Here is a 20,028-nt window from a genome sequence, read left to right on the forward strand (position 1 = left end):
GTGATTGACTTTGATTTTACTTTGTGTATGACATTTATAAATTAAATGAAATGAATTGTACCGAGAAAGGGGATATATTGCAGATTTATAATATTTTTAATGTTACTATGCGAGATGTTGTGATACTTTCATTTTTCGAATTTCAGTACAATTGGTAGAGTTCTTGTTGCTTTCTAAAAAAAATTTTGTTAAAAATTTCTGCTGCATTTTCAAATGAGTTCTAATTACGAAATGCGGAAAATAAATCTCAAAAAAAAATATATATATATATATCTTTTGGACACTTGTACTTGTGTACATGTTACTGTGAAGTTAGTAAATTTCGCATTTTGTTACCATTAATTTTCGATTATGTAATGTATTAAAAGCGAAATGCCAACTTCATGCAAATATGCGATTTAGCCTATTGCAATGCGAATTTAAGAGAATACATGCTGCATCAACTAATGGTCGATTCGGTAAAAACGACATATTCTGCGTAAAATTAATTGCCCTTGACTTTTCCCGAACATCTTCAGTTATCACACAGTATTGATGATGCTTGCAGTATGGTGGACAACGGGTGCCTACAGCTTCATCCCCGGCGAACACTAATAGCAGCTCCAGTAGTGCTACCGGCAGTCAAAGCGGGACGATGAGCACGAATCTCAGCAACAATGCTATGCAGGGTCAACAAGCAGAGCAGCTATCTAAAACGAATCTATACATCCGTGGCCTCAACCAGAATACGACTGACAAAGACCTCGTTAATATGTGTTCTCAGTAAGTAACGTTGTAACGCACGTTGTACAGCACGTGATCTTTATTCAACGTATTATTGTGAATCCAGATAGTTTTGTCGACAAAAGAAGAGAGTTTCTCTAAAAGAAAATGAATATCTTGCTAATATAAATGTGACAATGTGCCATCGAGTTCATGCCCTTTTTTTTTACATACAATAGAATATTTTTTATTTCAATAAAAATTTCTAATGTATACATGATATGATAATGTCGGGATTCAAACTCGAATTGCTTCAAACCCTTTTGCTTATCAAGCAACTGTTTTAACTTTGAACTGGTATTTCATAAATATATTTTATTTTATAATATATTTGATTAAAGATAGAAATTAAAATCTATCAACTATTACATAATTGGTGGTTTATTAACAATAAGTTACATCCATAATTTATTTCTTATTGACACACTGTAATGAATGTAAATAGCGATTATGCAAATACATAAGACCAAAACCCGATATTTTTGCAGGTACGGAACTATAACTTCCACCAAGGCGATTTTAGACAAAAATACAAACAAATGTAAAGGTAATTAACACTTATTCATACTTAGTGTTTTCTAACTTCCTAGTAGCTTAGTAATTAAAATTCATTGTTTTAACATTTTCTATTTTTCTTTTAATTGATATTACCGCGAATTCTGATCATAAACGATAAACATTTATTTTCTTATGAATGATTATCAGCGGGACAATTTTATACCATCATGATTATGTTGCAGGTTACGGATTTGTAGACTTCGAGTCACCGATGGCGGCAGAGGGTGCTGTGAAAGCACTGGTCGCCAAGGGCATCCAAGCGCAGATGGCGAAAGTGGGTATCTGGTTGCTCCGTAGACTGGACAGTGTACGTGGTTGTGCATGCAAGTACAGAGTAATACCAAAGTAACAGTAAACCTCTCTCTCTCTTTCTCTTTCACTCTTTCTTTCTCTCTTTTCGTTGTCTGTATCATTTTTTATTCCATTCTGTTTGTCGTGTTCTGTTATATTTTCCATCTATTTCTCCGTTCTCCTTCTCGCCCCCCCCCCCCCCACTTTTTTTCGCGAGGTCGTTTCGTTGGAGAGTCGATCGAGATAGATCTTACGTTGTTTCCGGGTGCGAGATGCGATGCCTTTTCGATATCGATTTCTCTTCCATTGTGTGCAGCATTTGAAACAGGTGTTATACAGCGTATTTCGATCAGTTATAATAGACGTATTATCGTTTTTAAATTTTAGATTACTTTGTATCATTGTTTTAATAACTGTTATAAAATAACTCTAAAATTTAACATTTGTGCACGAAAAGATATCATTACAGAAAGCTTTCTTCAGTTTTTCACTTTATATACGGAAAAACTTATAAATGGAAATTCATATTCATATATGGAAAAATTTCAATATTTGTTATCAGGTTAAAATATTTTTTTTCGTTTGGTATTTCATAGATGATCCCGCTTAATTTAAGTAAAATCTAATAAAATCTAAATTTTACGATAATTAATTCGTATATATAATTTCAGAAATTAAATATTCGGTAGAAATTCTCTTAAACAATTGTAATTAACAATTAATTTGGTAGAGAATTTATATTTAATATAATAATAGAAGAGTTACGTATATATTTCCAATAAATATGCGATATCTTTCTGCAGGTGTTTCTTTATATACTTGATTGCACCGGGATTGTAATATTTTTTCTGTCGAGAGCCTGTCTCCACTTCTCTCTGCCTCTTTCATTTATCTAGAAATTCTCTCTGATACTTTGTCTGTCATTCTATCTTATGTACCTTATCTACCAGACCTCTATCGGTGCTTGCTGCTATACCTCGGCCACAAATACAGCCGATACTATGCTATGTCGACATTTATATCTACGATCGTCATGACATGAGAATTGCATTCTGCAAATTTCAGCATTAATTTCAAGCCCCTCTAGAAATTTAATAACCCATCGATATTTATAAAGTTTAGGAACGTATTCATAGTCATTACTTGCTAAAGAATTATAATTTCGATGAAATGAATCTCTAGCTGTCTGTCATGCTTTTTCTTTCAAGCGTTCATAAACATTTAATATATTTTCTTGGGCGTTATGTCATCTCGATAATTAATTGTTATATGATATGTTGTGAAAAATAACATGTCATAGCAAAATTCTAATTAATCATCATATGAAGGATATTTACTTACTATGGATAATCATGCGTATAATATATAATAAACAAATTTGAGAATGATTACAATTAATCAATAATGATAATTAAGTAGTAATTAGTAAAATTTGAAAAAGTCAATAATAATATTAACATAATTTAACTGCAGTTAACTGTTAAATGTGTTTGTTATCAGAGATCATTATTTTATAATTACTTTCATCTATGAATACTATCTTTGAAGCTTGAGTTAAAGCGACTTGATTTGTTTGTCGATTCGATGAATGATTTGAAAACAAAAAGAAGAAGAATATTGAAGTGAAGTATAGCAGCATAAGTGACGTGTCAGTAGTAGTTCTAACATAGTAACATCGATATATTGTGCAACATATGTTTATTATGTTATTCGTGTAACGTTAGCAGTCCAAAGAAAAGAATATTACCCTGGAACAGTAATACTGAATTAGATTTGTCAATGTCGACTCGATAGCAGTGTTCGGCGGTGTGATCGTCTATTTCTTCACTAAAGACAACGATGATTTGCATGTTGACGCAAATATCTTGTAAGGTGATTAAAGTCGCGACTGTCTGCCACTCGATAATCACGCTGATTTGATCTTATTAGCTGATCCGATTGCATTTCGCCCGACTCTGCTCTGCGATAGTCGTCTCAGTTTTATATTTTCTTGCATTAAATCGCGTTCCTGCTCGAGACAACTATAAGTAAAGAAAAAGCACACACTGCCGAACGAGAGAGTATCGGCTTCCCGCCTGTTTGTACCATTAGCTCCCTTTCCCCATACGACTAACTCCAATGGAATAGTTCCTCCAAAGCTGACCGCGGTAAAAAGCACGGGGTGTGATGACCAGCAGCTGTGTGACAATGATGATGATAATGTCAATCGCATGCAATATGATATAACTAAAAAAAAAAAAAAGCGATACAGTGCCGTATTTTCAATTAATCCTACACCCAGAAGACTACACGGTCACATTCAAATATAGGCGGTGTTTTTCTTCGGGGGGTGTTGGTTGGTTCGGATTGACACGTACACTTGTCTTACGTATATGTACGAGTATATAATGAAACTTTAATCACAACACACCTACAGGTTGACAAGTGCATTCGGGAGCCGGTCGTAAGATTCAGAAAGTACGGGACCTCATGTTCGGTAATTAAACATTACTTGTTCTACGTAAAATGAAAAATCAAGTCGAGTCGATTGTTTCATGTAAGTCGCATAAATATGAATAATTATTCGTATAAATATAATCATATGAATATAAATGATATTTATTACAGAGGATTACAGAGAGTCATAGATACGGAGTAAAAGAGATAATCGGAATCAGATAAAATGGACAGAGCCGCTCGAGAGAAAATGTCAATGATAAATGTCAATGATAAATCAAGCTGTTGAATCTTATAGAAAAGTTCCCGATAGCATAGGTCGTATTTTCGACGAATCTGTGAACTGTCCTATCGGAATATAAAAGTACAATTAAGATGTAACACAGCGGAATCTGGATTATCCGAATGATGTTTAATCAAATATTTAATCATGTGAACGGTGTGAGAAACATTCGACGATTATCTGAACGATCGTTTTCACGAGGAAACGCCCGTCGGAATAATCGCACGTTCTTCCCGTACCGTTCGAATGATCAAACGTTCGGCCAGATAGTATTCGATATAATCGAGTTTCCACTGTATTTGATCATATATACAGGATGTTGCGAAATGAACAACGATGTGATTGATAGCGAAATTTTTTCGGTAGAAACGAAAAGTCTGCGGATATCTCGAATTTGCTCGTGAAAAGAATCCGCTTTGTTAATAATTGACATCGCCTCGTTCCGCAACAGTCCACATACATATTGCGCGTGTGGACATGCGCACATGTATGTACATACATATGTATATATATGCGTGTATGTGTATATTTACGTGTGTGTATATATATATATATATATATATATATATATATATAATATATATATATATATATACATACATACATAACCATAAATATACATATATTTAAATGCCATCAGCTTGGCTTATATATCATGATATTTTCATTATTCGTTTTTTTGTTTTAATGCATTCGCAAGATTGAAGTAAATTGTCGTAAAGTATAAGTATATACTCAAGTAATCGTAGAATACTTTTGATTGGTTTGTTGACAAAAGTGGTGGATCTCGAAATATGCTTGAGGGTGCATAATATCTCATCAGTCTTCAGATACGCACACATTTCTGCTCTTTTCTATGTTTTCTTTATTTTTCTCTTTTCTTTTCATCTCCTCGATTTTCTCCTTTGTTCCACTTTACCCTGTACTCTCCTGTGGAAGTCCCAAACAGAAGATCAGAGCATGAACACATGTATATGTACGTCCATATACTTCACATATATTATGTGTTTTGTGCGACACTTATATTCATCAAGAGTCTCTCTCTCTCTCTCTCTCTCTCTCTCTCTCTCTCTCTCTCTTTCTACATTCATTCATCATACTCATATACGATATATAATTGTATATACATATATGTATGTATATATATATGTATACGTAAAAATGCCTGTGCTTTTCTTTATCATGCTTCTCTTTTTCTCTCTCTTTCTCTCTCTTTCTCTTTCTCTCTCTTTCTGTTTCCAATGAAATGTCACATGTTACTTGATCCTATTCTTTATTACCGCTTTGAATGGTTATTTGTAAAAATGACAAAGACGATTTTCGACACATGTAAATAACATTAGAAACGTGAAGATAGATAAACGTAATTTATAAGTATTGTTCTCGATTATTTCTTATTTTAAATGCTGCCAATATATTGTAGAAATATTTTCTTTTTTTTTTTGCAAACGCTCTGTGATACATTTACAGTGTATATCGGTTACGTACGTCACGAAATTTTGAAACGCCACGGTAACTCGAGACGATTATCATTGCGCAAACAAGCGTTTCGCATCAAATTTCACCTCACGTGCATAATACACGGAAAAATTTGTCCAATTCCGTTTCACGGAGGAAAAAAAACGCAACAAAGTGTATGCACAGGCGACATGTCTTATCATCAGTATCTTGTACAAGAAATTAGTTTATTAATACAAATTTGGCTGATAAGTAAAGAGTTGTTAATCTGTCTTCTTTTCTTATATACTTTATATTATTACAGTTCGATATGTTTCTATTTGACCCTTTCGTATGTTTCTATTTGACCCTTTCATTCATTTTGTATTACTTCGTTCGGGCTATTTTTATGTCTGATTTTTTTTTTCTATTTGCTCTTATCTCTGTCGCGCCTACTTCCTAGGACTTCTTCTGAATCGTAGAGAAAGAATTAAAGCCGAAACTTCACACGGAAATTATTAATATGTATTGTATGTATTGTATGGAATATAATTTAATATCGCGTTAGCATGCTTTCTGCGCACACAGAACGCAAAATCGCGAGATCCTTAGAGAGTAGAAACTCGCGTTAGCCGAGAGAGATGAATCGAATGCATCCCTAGAAGCAAGCAAATTTAGAGAGCCACCAAGAATGTGGTAACGTAATTGCCATGAAGCATGATGACCTTCCGACATTGAGACTAATAATCGTCCAGTCGGTTCCGGTATCGGTCTTCGATATTACCCATTCGTTCCCTGTTTTTGCACTTTTTCTTCGAAATTTAGACGGCGACTACTTGCTTAATGGTCTCCTCGTAGTGTCAATGTTGGTAGAAACGTTTTACGTTGTGCTATTTTACGACGTGGCTACCGATACTTTTCGTGCGTACGACATTCAGATTCATTTTTTTTCGCACGTGTCCGCGTAATTGCAGTTAGAAGCATCTCGAGAGCTAAAGTTCTTTCCGTGTGTCATTATTATTGTTTCGTCATTCGGTAAACTCGCGAATATCATTTTAACGTTCCAGACTAAGCGAGGAAATCGTACGTAGTCGCGATATATACTCGTTTATCACAAGATTTTTTTCTCTCGTTCTTTCGTAGTTCCATGTCAATCTATAACGACGACACGATAAACGACATATAAATGATGATATTGAAATATATCTTATTTAATTTTTTGATATTGAAATACTTAAACAGACTTTGCAGGCGTGTTCAATCGGTTTCGAGTCTGTACATTATCGTTTCGTCTCGCCTGTGCATCCATTTGTGATCGATTGAATTCACAGAGAGCGTTGATAGAAGCGACAGTCGTGGAAGTTAAAATGATAGTCCGCTTCGGATTTGTCTGGAAATCATTATATCCAATGTGTTGCCCTGCTATACGTAATTGCATAGTGTTTTTACTCTTTTCCCAGCAACAGGAGCAGGACCCCACCAATCTGTACATCGCCAACCTGCCGCTGACCTTCAAAGAGAATGACGTCGAGGCATTACTCGCTCAATACGGACAAGTTATCTCTACGCGTATCCTGCGCGACACTTCCGGCCAGAGCAAAGGAGTTGGATTCGCAAGGTTCGCATGAAATCCGTGTATTGTTCATAGCTCCCTGACGATTTGCTTCGTGTGAGATTTGTTGAAAGACAATAAAAGCGATTGACTCATCATTTATTGTCGCACCTTTATTTTTCACAACACATGTGTGATCTAAATACATGTGTGATCTAAACACATTAAAATACAATTTATATACATTTACGCCAAAGCGCATTTAACAAATTAAATTTTTATTTTATGTCGGCGTATAATCATCAAAATTAAAGCACTATTTCGAATTGATGACATCAATGGCGAAATATAAATTTATGTAACTTGGCAAAAAATAATTATTGAACGAATTTTTTCAAATGGACAGTTTAAAGCTCCGGAACATTGAAGTTTCTTCTTCAAGAAATCTTATCAAGACTTTTTTTATTGAATCATACGTTAAATTATATCGCGTCTTCCGTTCTCTTAAATAATAAATAATAAATAATAAATAATAATAAATTAAAACTTGTAAATAACCCTGGTATTTCTGTGATTACAGAATGGAATCAAAGGAAAAATGTGAACAGATCATTCAAATGTTTAATGGAAAGGCACTACCAGGCGCAAAGGATCCATTATTAGTTAAGTTTGCCGATGGAGGAAACAAAAAGAAATCGTTGTTCAAGAGTACAATATGGAGAGAAACCGGCGAAGTACGTATTCATTTTTACTTTTATGATTCAAGTCATAATATTACATAGAATCGTCATATTAGCGTCACATAAGCGTCACATAAGTGTAATATGTTAAGGATGAGTCAATACCAAATCTTAATTATTTTGCAAATCTCTTTCAGAACATGACTTTAAATTACGATACAAGCGGCGTTGGTCAGAACGGCGTTGCTACGACTCACATGCTTCCTGCGACAGCTCTGACACAGTACAGTCGTCACTACAGTCAGGCATTGCCTGGTTACAGTGTGCCAGGCACCCCGTGGGTGGCTCCTTACCTCGTGCATCCTTCCCCGCCACATATGCAACAGGTTGACGTGAGTTTTTATACACTTTTCGTTCGTTTTGTTTCATTGCTTTGCACATATGATAAAAAATTTTTTTTTATCGAGTTTTGATTCGAGGAATAACATAATTTCGTGTATGTGCATGGTACATCAGATACGATAGAATTTGTAGATTTAAAATTTAAGACATTTCTTTTTTAAAGTAGAACTGTTCTAACTTATTCTAATGTCGTTTTCTATAGTCGTTTCATAATTGTTAGAAATAAGCTTAATTCAATCATTTGATTGAAAAATTAGGATATCTAATAAAATTAATTAACTGTCAAATTCAGTTTTTGGAATATATTTGAAATATGCTATTTTTGTTCACGAGAAAGTCATGTTTAGTTTATATCTTAAATTTGTTGCGTATTGTTATATCTATTTTTTTCATCATGTATCGTCCGCTTGTCATTGTTTTTGTTTTACATTTCATCTTTGTTATAGATGATACCATCAGCCGATCCTAGTAATCCGCAATACAGTATGATTCCGCAGCTTACTACGCAAATGTCTACTTTACATCTCGGCACTGGTTCCGTAAGTTTTTCTAATTTTTTACCAGCTAAATACGAATCTCCAAAGAACATTTCAAAGATTGAAATTTAAATGTTGTTTTAAAAATGTTATTTATTAAATGTTGTTTTATATAGAGTTTGTGAATTTTTTTAGAGTTAAATTAGATCTTTATGATGTCTTTCGGATATTCGTATACAAGTATTATTAAATTTGAGCCAAAGATGATAAGTAAAAACTAATTCTTCTTGTTTCTTGTTTTCAGTACATAGCGAGCCCACATCCCTATCCTTATACGACTTATCCTGCTCCTAGTATCATTCACACTATGCCACTAGGCGAGTCGGAGCAGACGAGTAACGCAGCGTCCCCCGACGACTCTTACCAGCAGTACCAGGCTCAGCAGCCTAAGTAGGCCACGGTTTACAATAGGTCAGGATTCTTTCTCCCTCTTATGTGTTGTATCACGCGATATTGTATCGAATTACAAATTCCTTAGCATTCCACAATAAGCTGAACAAATCGTAAAAATATTTTTCGGTTGCAGATGTACGATCGCGCTAAGGGTTACGTGAATTAGGAAAGGCTTACTGATTGACACATGAAAATATGCGCAGAATGAAGCAGAGTAGCAACAGATACGAGAGCGGATTACACTAAGAATAGATTTGAAACAAAAAAACTACATTACGTAACGAATAAGATTCTTCCTCACGATAAATTGACTTGCCAGCGTTTTTATACGTTTTATCCAACAGTAAATAGAGGAAAGTAGATGATATTTTGCAACGAGTAGGCAGAATGAATGTTGCGAGAATGTGTAAGAGCGAAAGAAACCGAGCGAGCGAGAGAAAGAATAATAATTGAAGGAAGTACAGGAAAACGAGTATAAGAGCGATCACGTGTCATTCTCGTGGAACGGCACGTGCTTCCATACCAGTATGGCTCCGTTAAAGCTACGTGACGGTTACACGTACACTTTCATGTATACATACATACAGACACATGTCCAACATACATCGTACACGACAGTAATGAAAAAATCAAGTTATTTACGAAGAACAGTTACTGTCAAGCTGATAGGCTTCCATGATGTAACTTTAGATGTTATGTTTACTACGGACAGATGACAGAAGCTAATCGAAGCTAATCTCGAGAGCTCGACAGTATGGAGAAGTATTTCAATGAACGAGTGAAAGAGAGAGAATGTGCGTGTATGCGTTTACTATAAAGAAAAACGAGGAAAGGAGAGGAAAAAGTAATACTGCTCAGAAATATACAAAGGAGAATTCTTCCCGAGGAAATAATAGTAAATAATAATAATATACAACAAGAGAGAGAAAGAGCAAAAGTGAGAGTGAGAGAGAAAGAAAAAAGTGTATGAAAGAGAAGAAGAGAGGATGCGCTACTTTCAGGACGATATAACATCGAGAGAAAAAAATTCAGAGATTCGTAATTACAATTTAAAATCTCGGGGGAGGTATTCGTTCGCGAAACTAGTAAAAATACTTGTCTGCAGCTGAGAATACATACACGTGAACATACACGATTCATCTTCCGTGATAATGCACTTCATCCCATTCGTTCTCTCGCGTGCAGATTACATAGGATATACGAAACAAATATACTACCACACCTTCATCAGAGTTCACGTGTTTTTTCAGGTTCTTTTTTTTTTTTCCTTTTTTCATTTTCCGCTTTTACATTCAGAAACATTCCACGCCGAGTATATACGCGCGCATCGTCACGCAGAGGTATTTTTTTTTTAACGAAAATACTGGTAGTCTATCAATTTTCTAGCGGTACCGCGCATCTCTACCGCGTTGCGTTTCCTTGTTTTTTTTTGTTTTTTTTTTTTTTTAAACGACAACGAACTTTTATTATAAATAAAATTACAGAGACAACCGGTGAAAGGAAAGGACGACGGTAAAATTTTGTTTCTAAAATAGGCAAGGGGAGGAATGCAATTTTCAAAATATATTCCGTATAATTATTGTACGAAAGACGGAAAGAAAAAAATGAAACAGTACTTTTTAGAGCGTTATATTTACGATGATTACAAGTTAGATACGGATCGATATCAATTTTTAATTGTACAGTAAATACAGATATTTTTTTTAGAATCGTGCCTTTTCACACAGATCCGTTAAATGAAAGAGAGGAAGAGGGAAAGAGAGAAATATATATATGCAGGAGAAAATTGTTATAATATATTTTTACGCATCGGTAAATTCAGATGCGGAGTCAAATCTTAATTTTCTAATTAATATATCTGTAATTGTTTTTGTGTTAAATATCTCTATACATTTGTTTTCGTTGTCAATTTGATAGATTTTGTACGCGTGATTACATACATTATTGAATTGGAATTGTCGGACTGTTTGAAAGAAAAACAAAATAGACGCAGACATAGCGGCAGTCCGTAATAATAATAAAAGAAAAAAAGATTAGAGAAAATCTAAGAAAATCAAATCGCGACAACTCGAGAAACAGAATGCAAGATAACGAGAGAGAAAGAGAGAGAGAGAAAGAGGGAGAGAAAGACAGAGGAAAAGTATGGTTGAAAATGTGTTTGAAATAGAGAGAGAGAGAAAGAAAGAGAGATTTACAAGAAATGAGAAGTAGGTTTGTTACACGATGAGGAACTAGAATGTAAATTAATTTATTTTATCGAAGGAACACGTTATATATACTGTCGAGAAAGGATAGACGAAAGGAAAACGTAAAGATGCATCGATTTACGCTGTATACATATATACGTATACATGCATGCAAATACACGCGCGTATAGACAGATCGAGGGGAGAGTAATCGAGACGACACTCTGTCATCTTTCGAAATTGATGGCTGTAAATAAAATAAGTATTCGTCTGAATGATCAAACGGAAAATTCGATCGAAGAGGATTGAACTTCCGGAGCGTCCTTGCGATCGCGCGGATAATGTATTTACCGAGATGAGTATATTTTCTCAAGAATTTGGAAATTTGCAAAAAGCAAACGCTTATATTACTTGAATTTATTAAATACCTTCGAGTTGAGCCTCGCTTGAGTCTTGATTATTCTTCACGTTACAACCTGCGTCCAACGAGATCTCCATCTCTTCCCCTTCTTTTGAATATCTCTTCTCCTATATCTATCACTACCATCATCATCATCATTATCATCATCATCGTCATCATTATCATTCGTGCATCCGGCGAAGTTTCGCATTGTCCGACTTTAGGATTGATAGTCAAAGATCGAATGAAGGAGCGATAGAGAGGGAGAGAATGTAGAAAAGCTTTTTACCAAAAATACGCGAAAATTGCGGACTACTCGTGCGACATACAAGAAATTGATAAAGATGAAAAAGAAACGGCAGCGAGCAGGTAGTTAGGTAGGTTTAGTAAAGAAAGAGAGAGAGAGAGAGAGAGAGAGAGAGAAAAAGAACGAGAGAGACGAGTCGCGTAGTTATTATTATAATATTACAATAATGACGCTGTATTATTATAATTAACGATTTACTATTATTGACGTCATCTAAACGTATGAAAGATTTTTACACTGTTGAGACTTGAAGTAAATAATATATTTAGTTTATTTTGGTACATCACAATGATGAGAGAGTGAGAGTGAGAAAACGAGAGAGATAAATTAACGAAAAAAAAAAAAAAAAAAAAAAAAAAAGAAAAAATGAGGGCGAAGAAGTAGAAAGGTGGAGTACGAGCTATTTTTTAAGATACAGACTTTATTACTCGATTTGAGTCCACGCATTAAGGTAAAAAGTAAAAAAAAGAACGCAGAGAGTAAGTATGAAAGGGAGAATGATTGAGAAGGAAAGAATGTGAGAACGAAAGAAAATGAGAGAGTGAAAGAGAGAAGGAATGAGAGACGGGAAGCTGAAAGAAATGTGAAAAAGCGAGAGAGAGAGAGAGAGAGAGAGAGAGAGAAAGAAGCACTTATTGGCGAGTGCATATTGTGTATTTGTTGCACAAGGCGAGATTGTCACCACTTGACTGACAAAAAAAAATCCACATGTGATTTTAATAGTAAATTTTGAGAATTTTACTAAATAGAGACTTGTATACACTAAAAAAAAGTAACTAAAGTAATTATCGTGACTGACCAAACGAAAAAAAGGAAAGAGGGAGAGAAGCGAGTAAACAGCAGCAGTAATAGTTGCGCCGACTGGTTCAGGGGATAAAGCGGAGAAAGAAGGAGATGAGGACGGTGAATATAATTTGTCCATCATCCCCGGATACGGGAAAAGAGGTTATACGAGAGAGGTCGGAAAAAAGGATAGCCGAAACAGAAAGAAAGAGAAGAGGAGAGCGATCGCGAGCGAGATAGTTATTATGTACAGAGAACGCGCAGAGACGCGTCTTTTTTTTTTTTTTTTGCGGCGACGTGTTTTTCGCATAGGTAGAGTTGAACTTGATGATTAAAAAAAAAAAAAAACCATAGGCTAAGCGTGACAAGTGAGCAAGCACTCGCTTGGATTAGGAGATAAAGGGAGAAGGGCGATCTTTTATTGGATTAAGAAGCGACTAAGTTTATAGATAGACGTAGATAGGTAGAATAATAGTTTAGTTACATAGTAGTTAGGATACGAATATGCCTCTCATCCCCCGTGTCCCCTACCCTCCCTCTGTGTGTTGTCGCGGGCATGGGGGGCACGGGCGTGGGGCACCGTTCAGCCTATGCACCTCGCACCCGTCAAGACTGACTGGCTATTCATATTAATTGATAAATATGTATACATATATATAATTCTACAGCATATATATATATATATATATATATATATATACATATATATATATATGAACTACTTGTATAATTGTATAAATAGTAAGGAATTATTTGCTTGCTGCGCACCGCGGGTCGGGTGCGTGGGCTGGCCGGATGTGGGCTCTTGAACTCGTCGATAAGGTGCGGAGGCTCGTGGAGTTTCCGCAGCGGAGTTAGTTATCCAGTTCCGAGGACCGGAAGCGTATACCGGAAACGATTCCGATCGCTCGGAGGGATGCACCACCCACGTGCGATTGAATCGCGTGGACGTCAGACGCGAAAAATCATCACGAATTTTTGTTTTTCCTATGCGATTCTTTGCCTCTAACGACGCGACGCTTCCGCCGCGGGAACTCGCGAGCTTCTATTCGCGGCCGCCAACAAGTTTCAGGCAGGAAAACGATTCTTGCCACTGCGGACAATGCTGCTTTCCGTAAAGCTATCTCTAGAGGTTTTCGCGTAGACACTCTTTAGATTAGGCGTACCGTAGTTGATAGGCTGATTGTAGAAAAGGAGACGAGAGGAGGCGAGAAATTAATCGAGCGAGAAACGAGAGACGAAAAAAAGATATAGAATGTTTTTAAGAATAAAATAATGTTAGTCGAAATCGGCTTAAGTGAGTGAAAGCGATTACGTGTGTGGTGCGTGTGAGAGAGGTAGAGAGAGAAAGAGAGTGAGTGAATTAGCGATAAAGCGAGGTCCGAGGTGATAGACTAGATCATCGTCTTGTACTTCGACTTGTACAGTCCTTAGCTTTCCAAGTTTTTAAGTCATTGTTTTACACGTGTTTGTTAAGCGACTTAGCTGTAATTACTCGAGACATCTTGGGTTTCTTCCTCTACATTTCCTTCTCTTCCTCCTCCGATGTACCTCCGCGCCCCCTCCCCCCCCGTCCCTCCTTTCTTTTTGCATTTGTACTCCGCTGATTCTTCGTGTTCGACGGTGAACGAACCGGCGAAGGAAGTGGAATTTATAATGTAATATTCTACGACGGAACGAGAGACATGTGTACCTCGTGCGTGCCGCTTTTCTTTCCGAGATCGAAAGAAAAAAAAGGAGTAGAAGAAAAAAAAAACGGAGGAAACTATGTCGTCGGACGCCGAGGTCTCTTTTTAAATCCGCGCGCGAGGATCAATTTGTAGAATTTCGAGAATACTTTTAAGGCAAAGACGAAAAGAAGGCGTTTAGCATGTAATGTGAAGAAAAAAAAAAAATCTTTAGACGTTAAGGCAAGTTGTGTCATAGTTAGTTAAGAGATCTAGGGAGACTCTTAGGAAGTCGAATAGGTGCTGTAATAAAACAAAGTTGAACACAAGAAACAAGTCAGAATTAGATTTTTCATGAATAAAGTAAATAAAAAAAATTAAAAAAAAAAGAACGAAAAAAACTCGAGGTAAGAATATGAAGAAAAAAAAAATAAGGAATGTAACACACGCGACGTCGACGACACAAGGGGCATAAGCCACTAAAAAGTGCCCTTAGTTTATTTTGGATCGTTTAAAAAACGCTAGTCTTTGTGTGTGAGAGAGAGAGAGAGAAAGAGAGAGAAAGAGATAGATAACGTGGAGGTTTTTAGATAGGATCTTCGGAGAACAAACAAGTAAATAAATGAAAAAAGAAAAAAAAAAGAGGAAAAAAGAATTAAATAAAAAAAACAATCGTGCGACGATATTTGCGAGCAGAAAGAGAGAGAAAGAGATAGGGGCCGACGAGAGTGTACGAGCGAGAGGAAGAGAATGTGCGTGTGTGTGTACGTAGATGTGTGTGTGTGTGTGTGCGTAAATTTCGAAGAAGAAATGAAGATAACGCGTACTCTCGAAGAACCGTCATCTGCCTATTTTACACACAGAGACTGTAGCACACGTGTGCGTAATACATACATAAACACGTATATATACACACACACATACACATTACTCACATACACTCACACACTTGTACAGGAAGAAAATGAGGGAAAGAATGTGCGTACGCTATTGCGGAGAGGGTGCACGCTCTCCGCCGCTCCTGTATTATTACCGCGTAAAACACCCTATGTGTGTCTCTACTATAGGGGCGTGCACTTGAATCGGTGGTCTTTTTAGAGTTACTTACGAGTAATGAAGAAACACGGTTTGGTAAATAATTAAATAATTCGCGATGTGCGGGGAAAAAGCGAGTTCCCGGATTCGTCACGATTATCATCCCTTATTTTTGATCAATAAACGATCTGTTTTTGGGGATTTATGCCGAGCGACAACGACTCTTACTTCACCCATCTGGCGCGATTCTCTTTAAAAGAAAAAAAACTCCAGGATGAGAGAAGAAAAGGAGACCGACTGCTAATCCAGGAACGAAAGATGTACTTTCCATAAACATATATTTATTAGAACAATTTCTATTCTTATGTCTTTTTTTTTATTATTATAACAGATGACTCGTGTCCACATCAATCAGATGATGTGGACACGATTCATCTGTTCTACATATCTGCAGATTTTTTATTATTCTTCACGTATAAATATTAATATGATCGAATATACAGTTGATTTTTCTCAGTGGACTTATAACTATACACCAGTTTTATTTCTCTAACAAAATCAGTATAAAAAAATATATATGTATATACATACGTGTGTGTACACAGATCGCGACATACATACACACATATTTAACAAAGAAAAAGAATTTTAATCGGGACTGTTAAAAAATTACATAAGTGATTTTTAGATATTTGTATAATAATAATCAATTTTCTAATAATTAAAATAATTATTAACATGAGATGAGTTTGCGATACGAAACAAGTGTTTTCGTCATTTTTAATGCCGATTATACACTATGTTTTATAGTAATTCTATCTCACCGTATATTTGTAATTAACTGTCGAAAGGCTTGGATTTGAATATCCTTAATGTGTTGTCCGCTCCGCCGGACAATATCAGCTTATCATATGACCAGTCACAGACAAGGATCTTGTCTTCATGTCCCAAGAGATCAAACAGCGGTACCTTAGGGCTGAAAAAATATAATAAAATTAATTTTATCCTTTTCATTTTTGTTTAGCATAATTTTTTAAAAATAATTTTTCAATGATATAATCTATGAGCACAACCTTCTGGTGTCCCAAAGCTTAACGGTGTTATCATACGCTCCCGAAACAAAAAGATGTTCATCTTCAGGCGCCCAATGCACAGCTGCTACCCACTGCGTATGAGAAGTGAATTTGGCTTTCGCAATTGTACCCTCTGAAATATATAATTTTGAGTAATAGCTGTAAAATTCATATTTCGTCAAATGTCAAATTAATTGAAAGTTAAAAAACTTAAAAGTTCAGAAATAGAATAAACTTTTATAATTTAAAATGTAATATTAAATTTTTTTTATAAAATTCTTAGATTCGATTTTATTAGATTGAGAAATTAGAGAAACATCGACGAGAGAAACTTTAATTACCTGTAGATCTCGGATCATACAGTCTCACATGTTGATCAGCCGATCCCGCTATCACAGCGCGCGAGTGTGGTGAATAATCGATGTCGAAGAAGCATTTATCACCATGGATTTCATGCTTAATGCCGCCCAATTCAGTATCCCAAATTTTTATAGTATGATCCCACGAGCCTGTGATAATCTCCATTCTGCCGGACCATATAATTCCGCTGATTGCCTGTTTGTGTCCCTTCATCGTGCATTTTGGCGTCTATATAAAATAAATGCATTGATCTAATGTCAATCAAGGAATTCTCTTTTCTAAATTATCAAATATTAATTGACTTGTTTACAAAAATGCATTATTATTAAAGTCCTTGTCCAAGACAGGACTTTAACAATAATGCAGAATGTCTATACATCACATCAAAATGTTAAGACAAATGTTTTAATTTATTTTTATCTACATACCTTCGTTCTATTCGCATGTTCCAATTTTGCCTTTTTCGATGCAGATTCTTCGTTATCGTCTTGTGTAGCTTAAGAAAGTAAAAATAATTTGTCTTACTAATATTTCGTGTCTGTTCGCGTATGTTTTCTATCAAATTATTTCTATATCCATATTTTCTTATTTCTACTCTTTCTTTATATCAAGATCATATTTTTAAAATATACAAGAAAATAATATGTTACAAAATCATAAAAAATGCTGGCGTTCTTACATAGTGACCATAAATGTAACATATTATCCCAGCCGCCAGTCGCTATTAATGTTCTTTCGAAGTTAATGCCGAGTGCTTCAATGCTTCTTCTGTGTCCCTTGCAGACATATATACATTCCACAGAATTCTTCTTCATATCCCAATTCCATATCATGCATATCTGATCCATTGATGCACTGTATGTAAATATATGTAAATGTAAAACTGTTAATCACTTATCATTCACTGCAATCTATTTGAAGTTTTATTTATATATTTTGAAAATGTTTTGAACATGTTCAACATGTTGATTTGAATGAATATTTAATTATTTAATAACAAGAAATTCATAGATATTTATAAATATATTTTCTAACAGATTACCTAGCGAAGGAAGCATTATGGACATTAATATATATCCAGGCTACTGCTTTGACTGGAGCTCTATGTCCAGGAACATCCAAAAGATGCTCACCTTGCAACGTCCAAATATGTATCATATTGTCATAAGAACCAGTTAAGATCCTATAAATAAAATAATTTTTGATATTAATATTTCAATTATACTAAAGACTTAGAGACTATTTAGAGATTTCTGTCTTTTCGCTTTTCATAACTAGAAGCTAACCATTTTTCAAGAACGGCGATAGCTGATACCCAATCATCGTGTATTAAACAATCCTTAGGCTCTGGTGAAGGATATTTCTCTATATATTCCACATCTATTAGATTCTCAAAAGGAATTCCCTTTTCTGTGATGTGATCTATTAAAGAGGTACGCAGAAACTGTGAGCAAACCAAGAAATCAAACTCTACTTGGTGATGGACAAGGTTGGATTCTGTGAACAATCAATTTGATTTTCTAACAAAGTAATGAAAAAGCCTTTTTACAAATTAGATAATTATATATAAAAATAATTCTACAAGCAATTTATATATTAGAAAGCACAGTATATATCTAAATATTTAATGCAACATGTTAGATTTAACGATCAAAAATCATCTAAAAAGAAATAGAAAAAGAAACAATACAACACGTGGTAATTTCCCTAAGATTGAAAATTGTTTCTCACCCGCCAAAAATCCATTTATCAGAGTGTTTAATTCATTGGCATCTATCGAATTGTGGACTGATAAGGGAAGCTCTGCTATTGCGTATCTAGAATTATTCAAATCAAAATATATTGATATATCGTATTAAATCTCGTAAACGAATGCATGACTGCAACGAGGGGATGAAGTAGAGAAGTTTTTACCGTGGGTCTTTGGTTATGAAACGAATTTCTATATCTCGTCCGTCGTTTTCGGTGCTTGCCTGCATCCTAGCTTTCGATTTCATTTTAGAGTGATTCTTCTTAACGAACTCAACTTCCATTGCAGTCCAGCTGAATTTTCTAACTATCCGTATCGGGTTTTTAACCTCACCACGAACCTCAAACGAAACGCGCCGCTAAACACGTGCGTCACGGAGCCGCGTGACGAAACGTATGGAAATGGAAACGTATACTGATCACAGACCTCATTAGAAATCCTGTAATAAGTAAGTATGTACAAGTCGGTACAAAATAGGCATTTTTAATTGGCCTATACTTGAGTAGTTATATTTCTTAATTTTTAATTAATTAATTTTTTAATTTTTATTTTTATTTTTATTTTTTTAATTTTTATTTTTATTTTTTTAATTTTAATTTTTATTTTTTAATTAATTAATTAATTAATTAAATTAAAATTTAATTAATTAATTTTAATTTAAACAATACAATTAGAAAATAAATATTTTATTAACAAATAAATTTCTTATATTATACGTTTAAACGGTGCACAATAAAATTGTAAAATGTCCATGTTTAACATTCTTTCTTTGTCAAAATTATTTTTAAAATTCATGGTACATGGAAAAAGAAATAAAACTTTTTTTAATTTTTAAAATTAATTCGAAATACATTATGCAAATTACACCTGTTCACTGATAGATGCCACCACGATTCTTCACTTTATCCGCCGACGTTTATCGACCGAGCGGCGTCGCCGCGTTTGGTCGATATCGCGACTCATCGTCGCGTAAATGTGAAAAAGCACGGTGCAAACACGGTGACGATGAAGTGGGCGGTCACGGCGGTGGTCTGAAGCGGGAAGTAGTTTTGGTGCTCGTACTTGCAACGGGAAAGGGTAGGATAACGGGCGCGTCGCGGCTTCCGCGGTCGAGAAGGCGCGTCGCGAGGGTGTCGT

General features: G+C 35.2%; 2 protein-coding genes across 2 annotated transcripts in view; one reads left to right on the plus strand and one right to left on the minus strand.

Annotated features, from left to right (window-relative positions):
- shep (RNA binding motif single stranded interacting protein alan shepard) overlaps window positions 1-15,913 on the plus strand; it is a 33,184-nt gene extending 17,271 nt beyond the window's left edge. Inside the window, 10 exon segments of the mRNA XM_089083034.1 lie at window positions 501-762; window positions 1,251-1,309; window positions 1,503-1,627; window positions 4,028-4,087; window positions 7,228-7,385; window positions 7,900-8,053; window positions 8,197-8,391; window positions 8,848-8,940; window positions 9,182-9,348; window positions 9,464-15,913. Coding sequence (XP_088939160.1) covers window positions 501-762; window positions 1,251-1,309; window positions 1,503-1,627; window positions 4,028-4,087; window positions 7,228-7,385; window positions 7,900-8,053; window positions 8,197-8,391; window positions 8,848-8,940; window positions 9,182-9,331 — 1,256 coding nt within the window. The 3' untranslated portion in view covers window positions 9,332-9,348; window positions 9,464-15,913.
- A 116-nt stretch (window positions 15,914-16,029) lies between these two features.
- LOC105432713 (ribosome biogenesis protein WDR12 homolog) lies at window positions 16,030-19,896 on the minus strand. Its single transcript, XM_011647643.3, has 10 exons — window positions 19,759-19,896; window positions 19,056-19,330; window positions 18,873-18,958; window positions 18,428-18,638; window positions 18,184-18,324; window positions 17,821-17,996; window positions 17,570-17,637; window positions 17,123-17,369; window positions 16,782-16,914; window positions 16,030-16,684 (listed from the first exon to the last, which is right to left on the minus strand). Exons 2-10 carry the CDS (start codon window positions 19,172-19,174, stop codon window positions 16,546-16,548), a joined length of 1,320 nt encoding a protein of 439 aa, XP_011645945.2. The 5' UTR covers window positions 19,175-19,330; window positions 19,759-19,896; the 3' UTR covers window positions 16,030-16,545.
- Window positions 19,897-20,028: the final 132 nt, after the last annotated feature.

This window comes from Pogonomyrmex barbatus, unplaced genomic scaffold, assembly GCF_055798465.1.
Source record: "Pogonomyrmex barbatus isolate J1 unplaced genomic scaffold, ASM5579846v1 scaffold7, whole genome shotgun sequence".
Lineage (NCBI taxonomy): Eukaryota > Metazoa > Arthropoda > Insecta > Hymenoptera > Formicidae > Pogonomyrmex > Pogonomyrmex barbatus.

Bases quoted from the DNA above. Each gene is read 5' to 3' on its own strand.
- LOC105432713 (XM_011647643.3), bottom strand. From the start codon at position 19,174: ATGGAAGTTGAGTTCGTTAAGAAGAATCACTCTAAAATGAAATCGAAA. The intron at 18,639-18,872 runs GTGAGAAACAAT...GATTGTTCACAG, and splicing joins GATAAATGGATTTTTGGCGG to AATCCAACCTTGTCCATCAC. The intron at 16,915-17,122 runs GTAATTAAAGTT...TATATATTTCAG, and splicing joins GTATGATCCGAGATCTACAG to AGGGTACAATTGCGAAAGCC.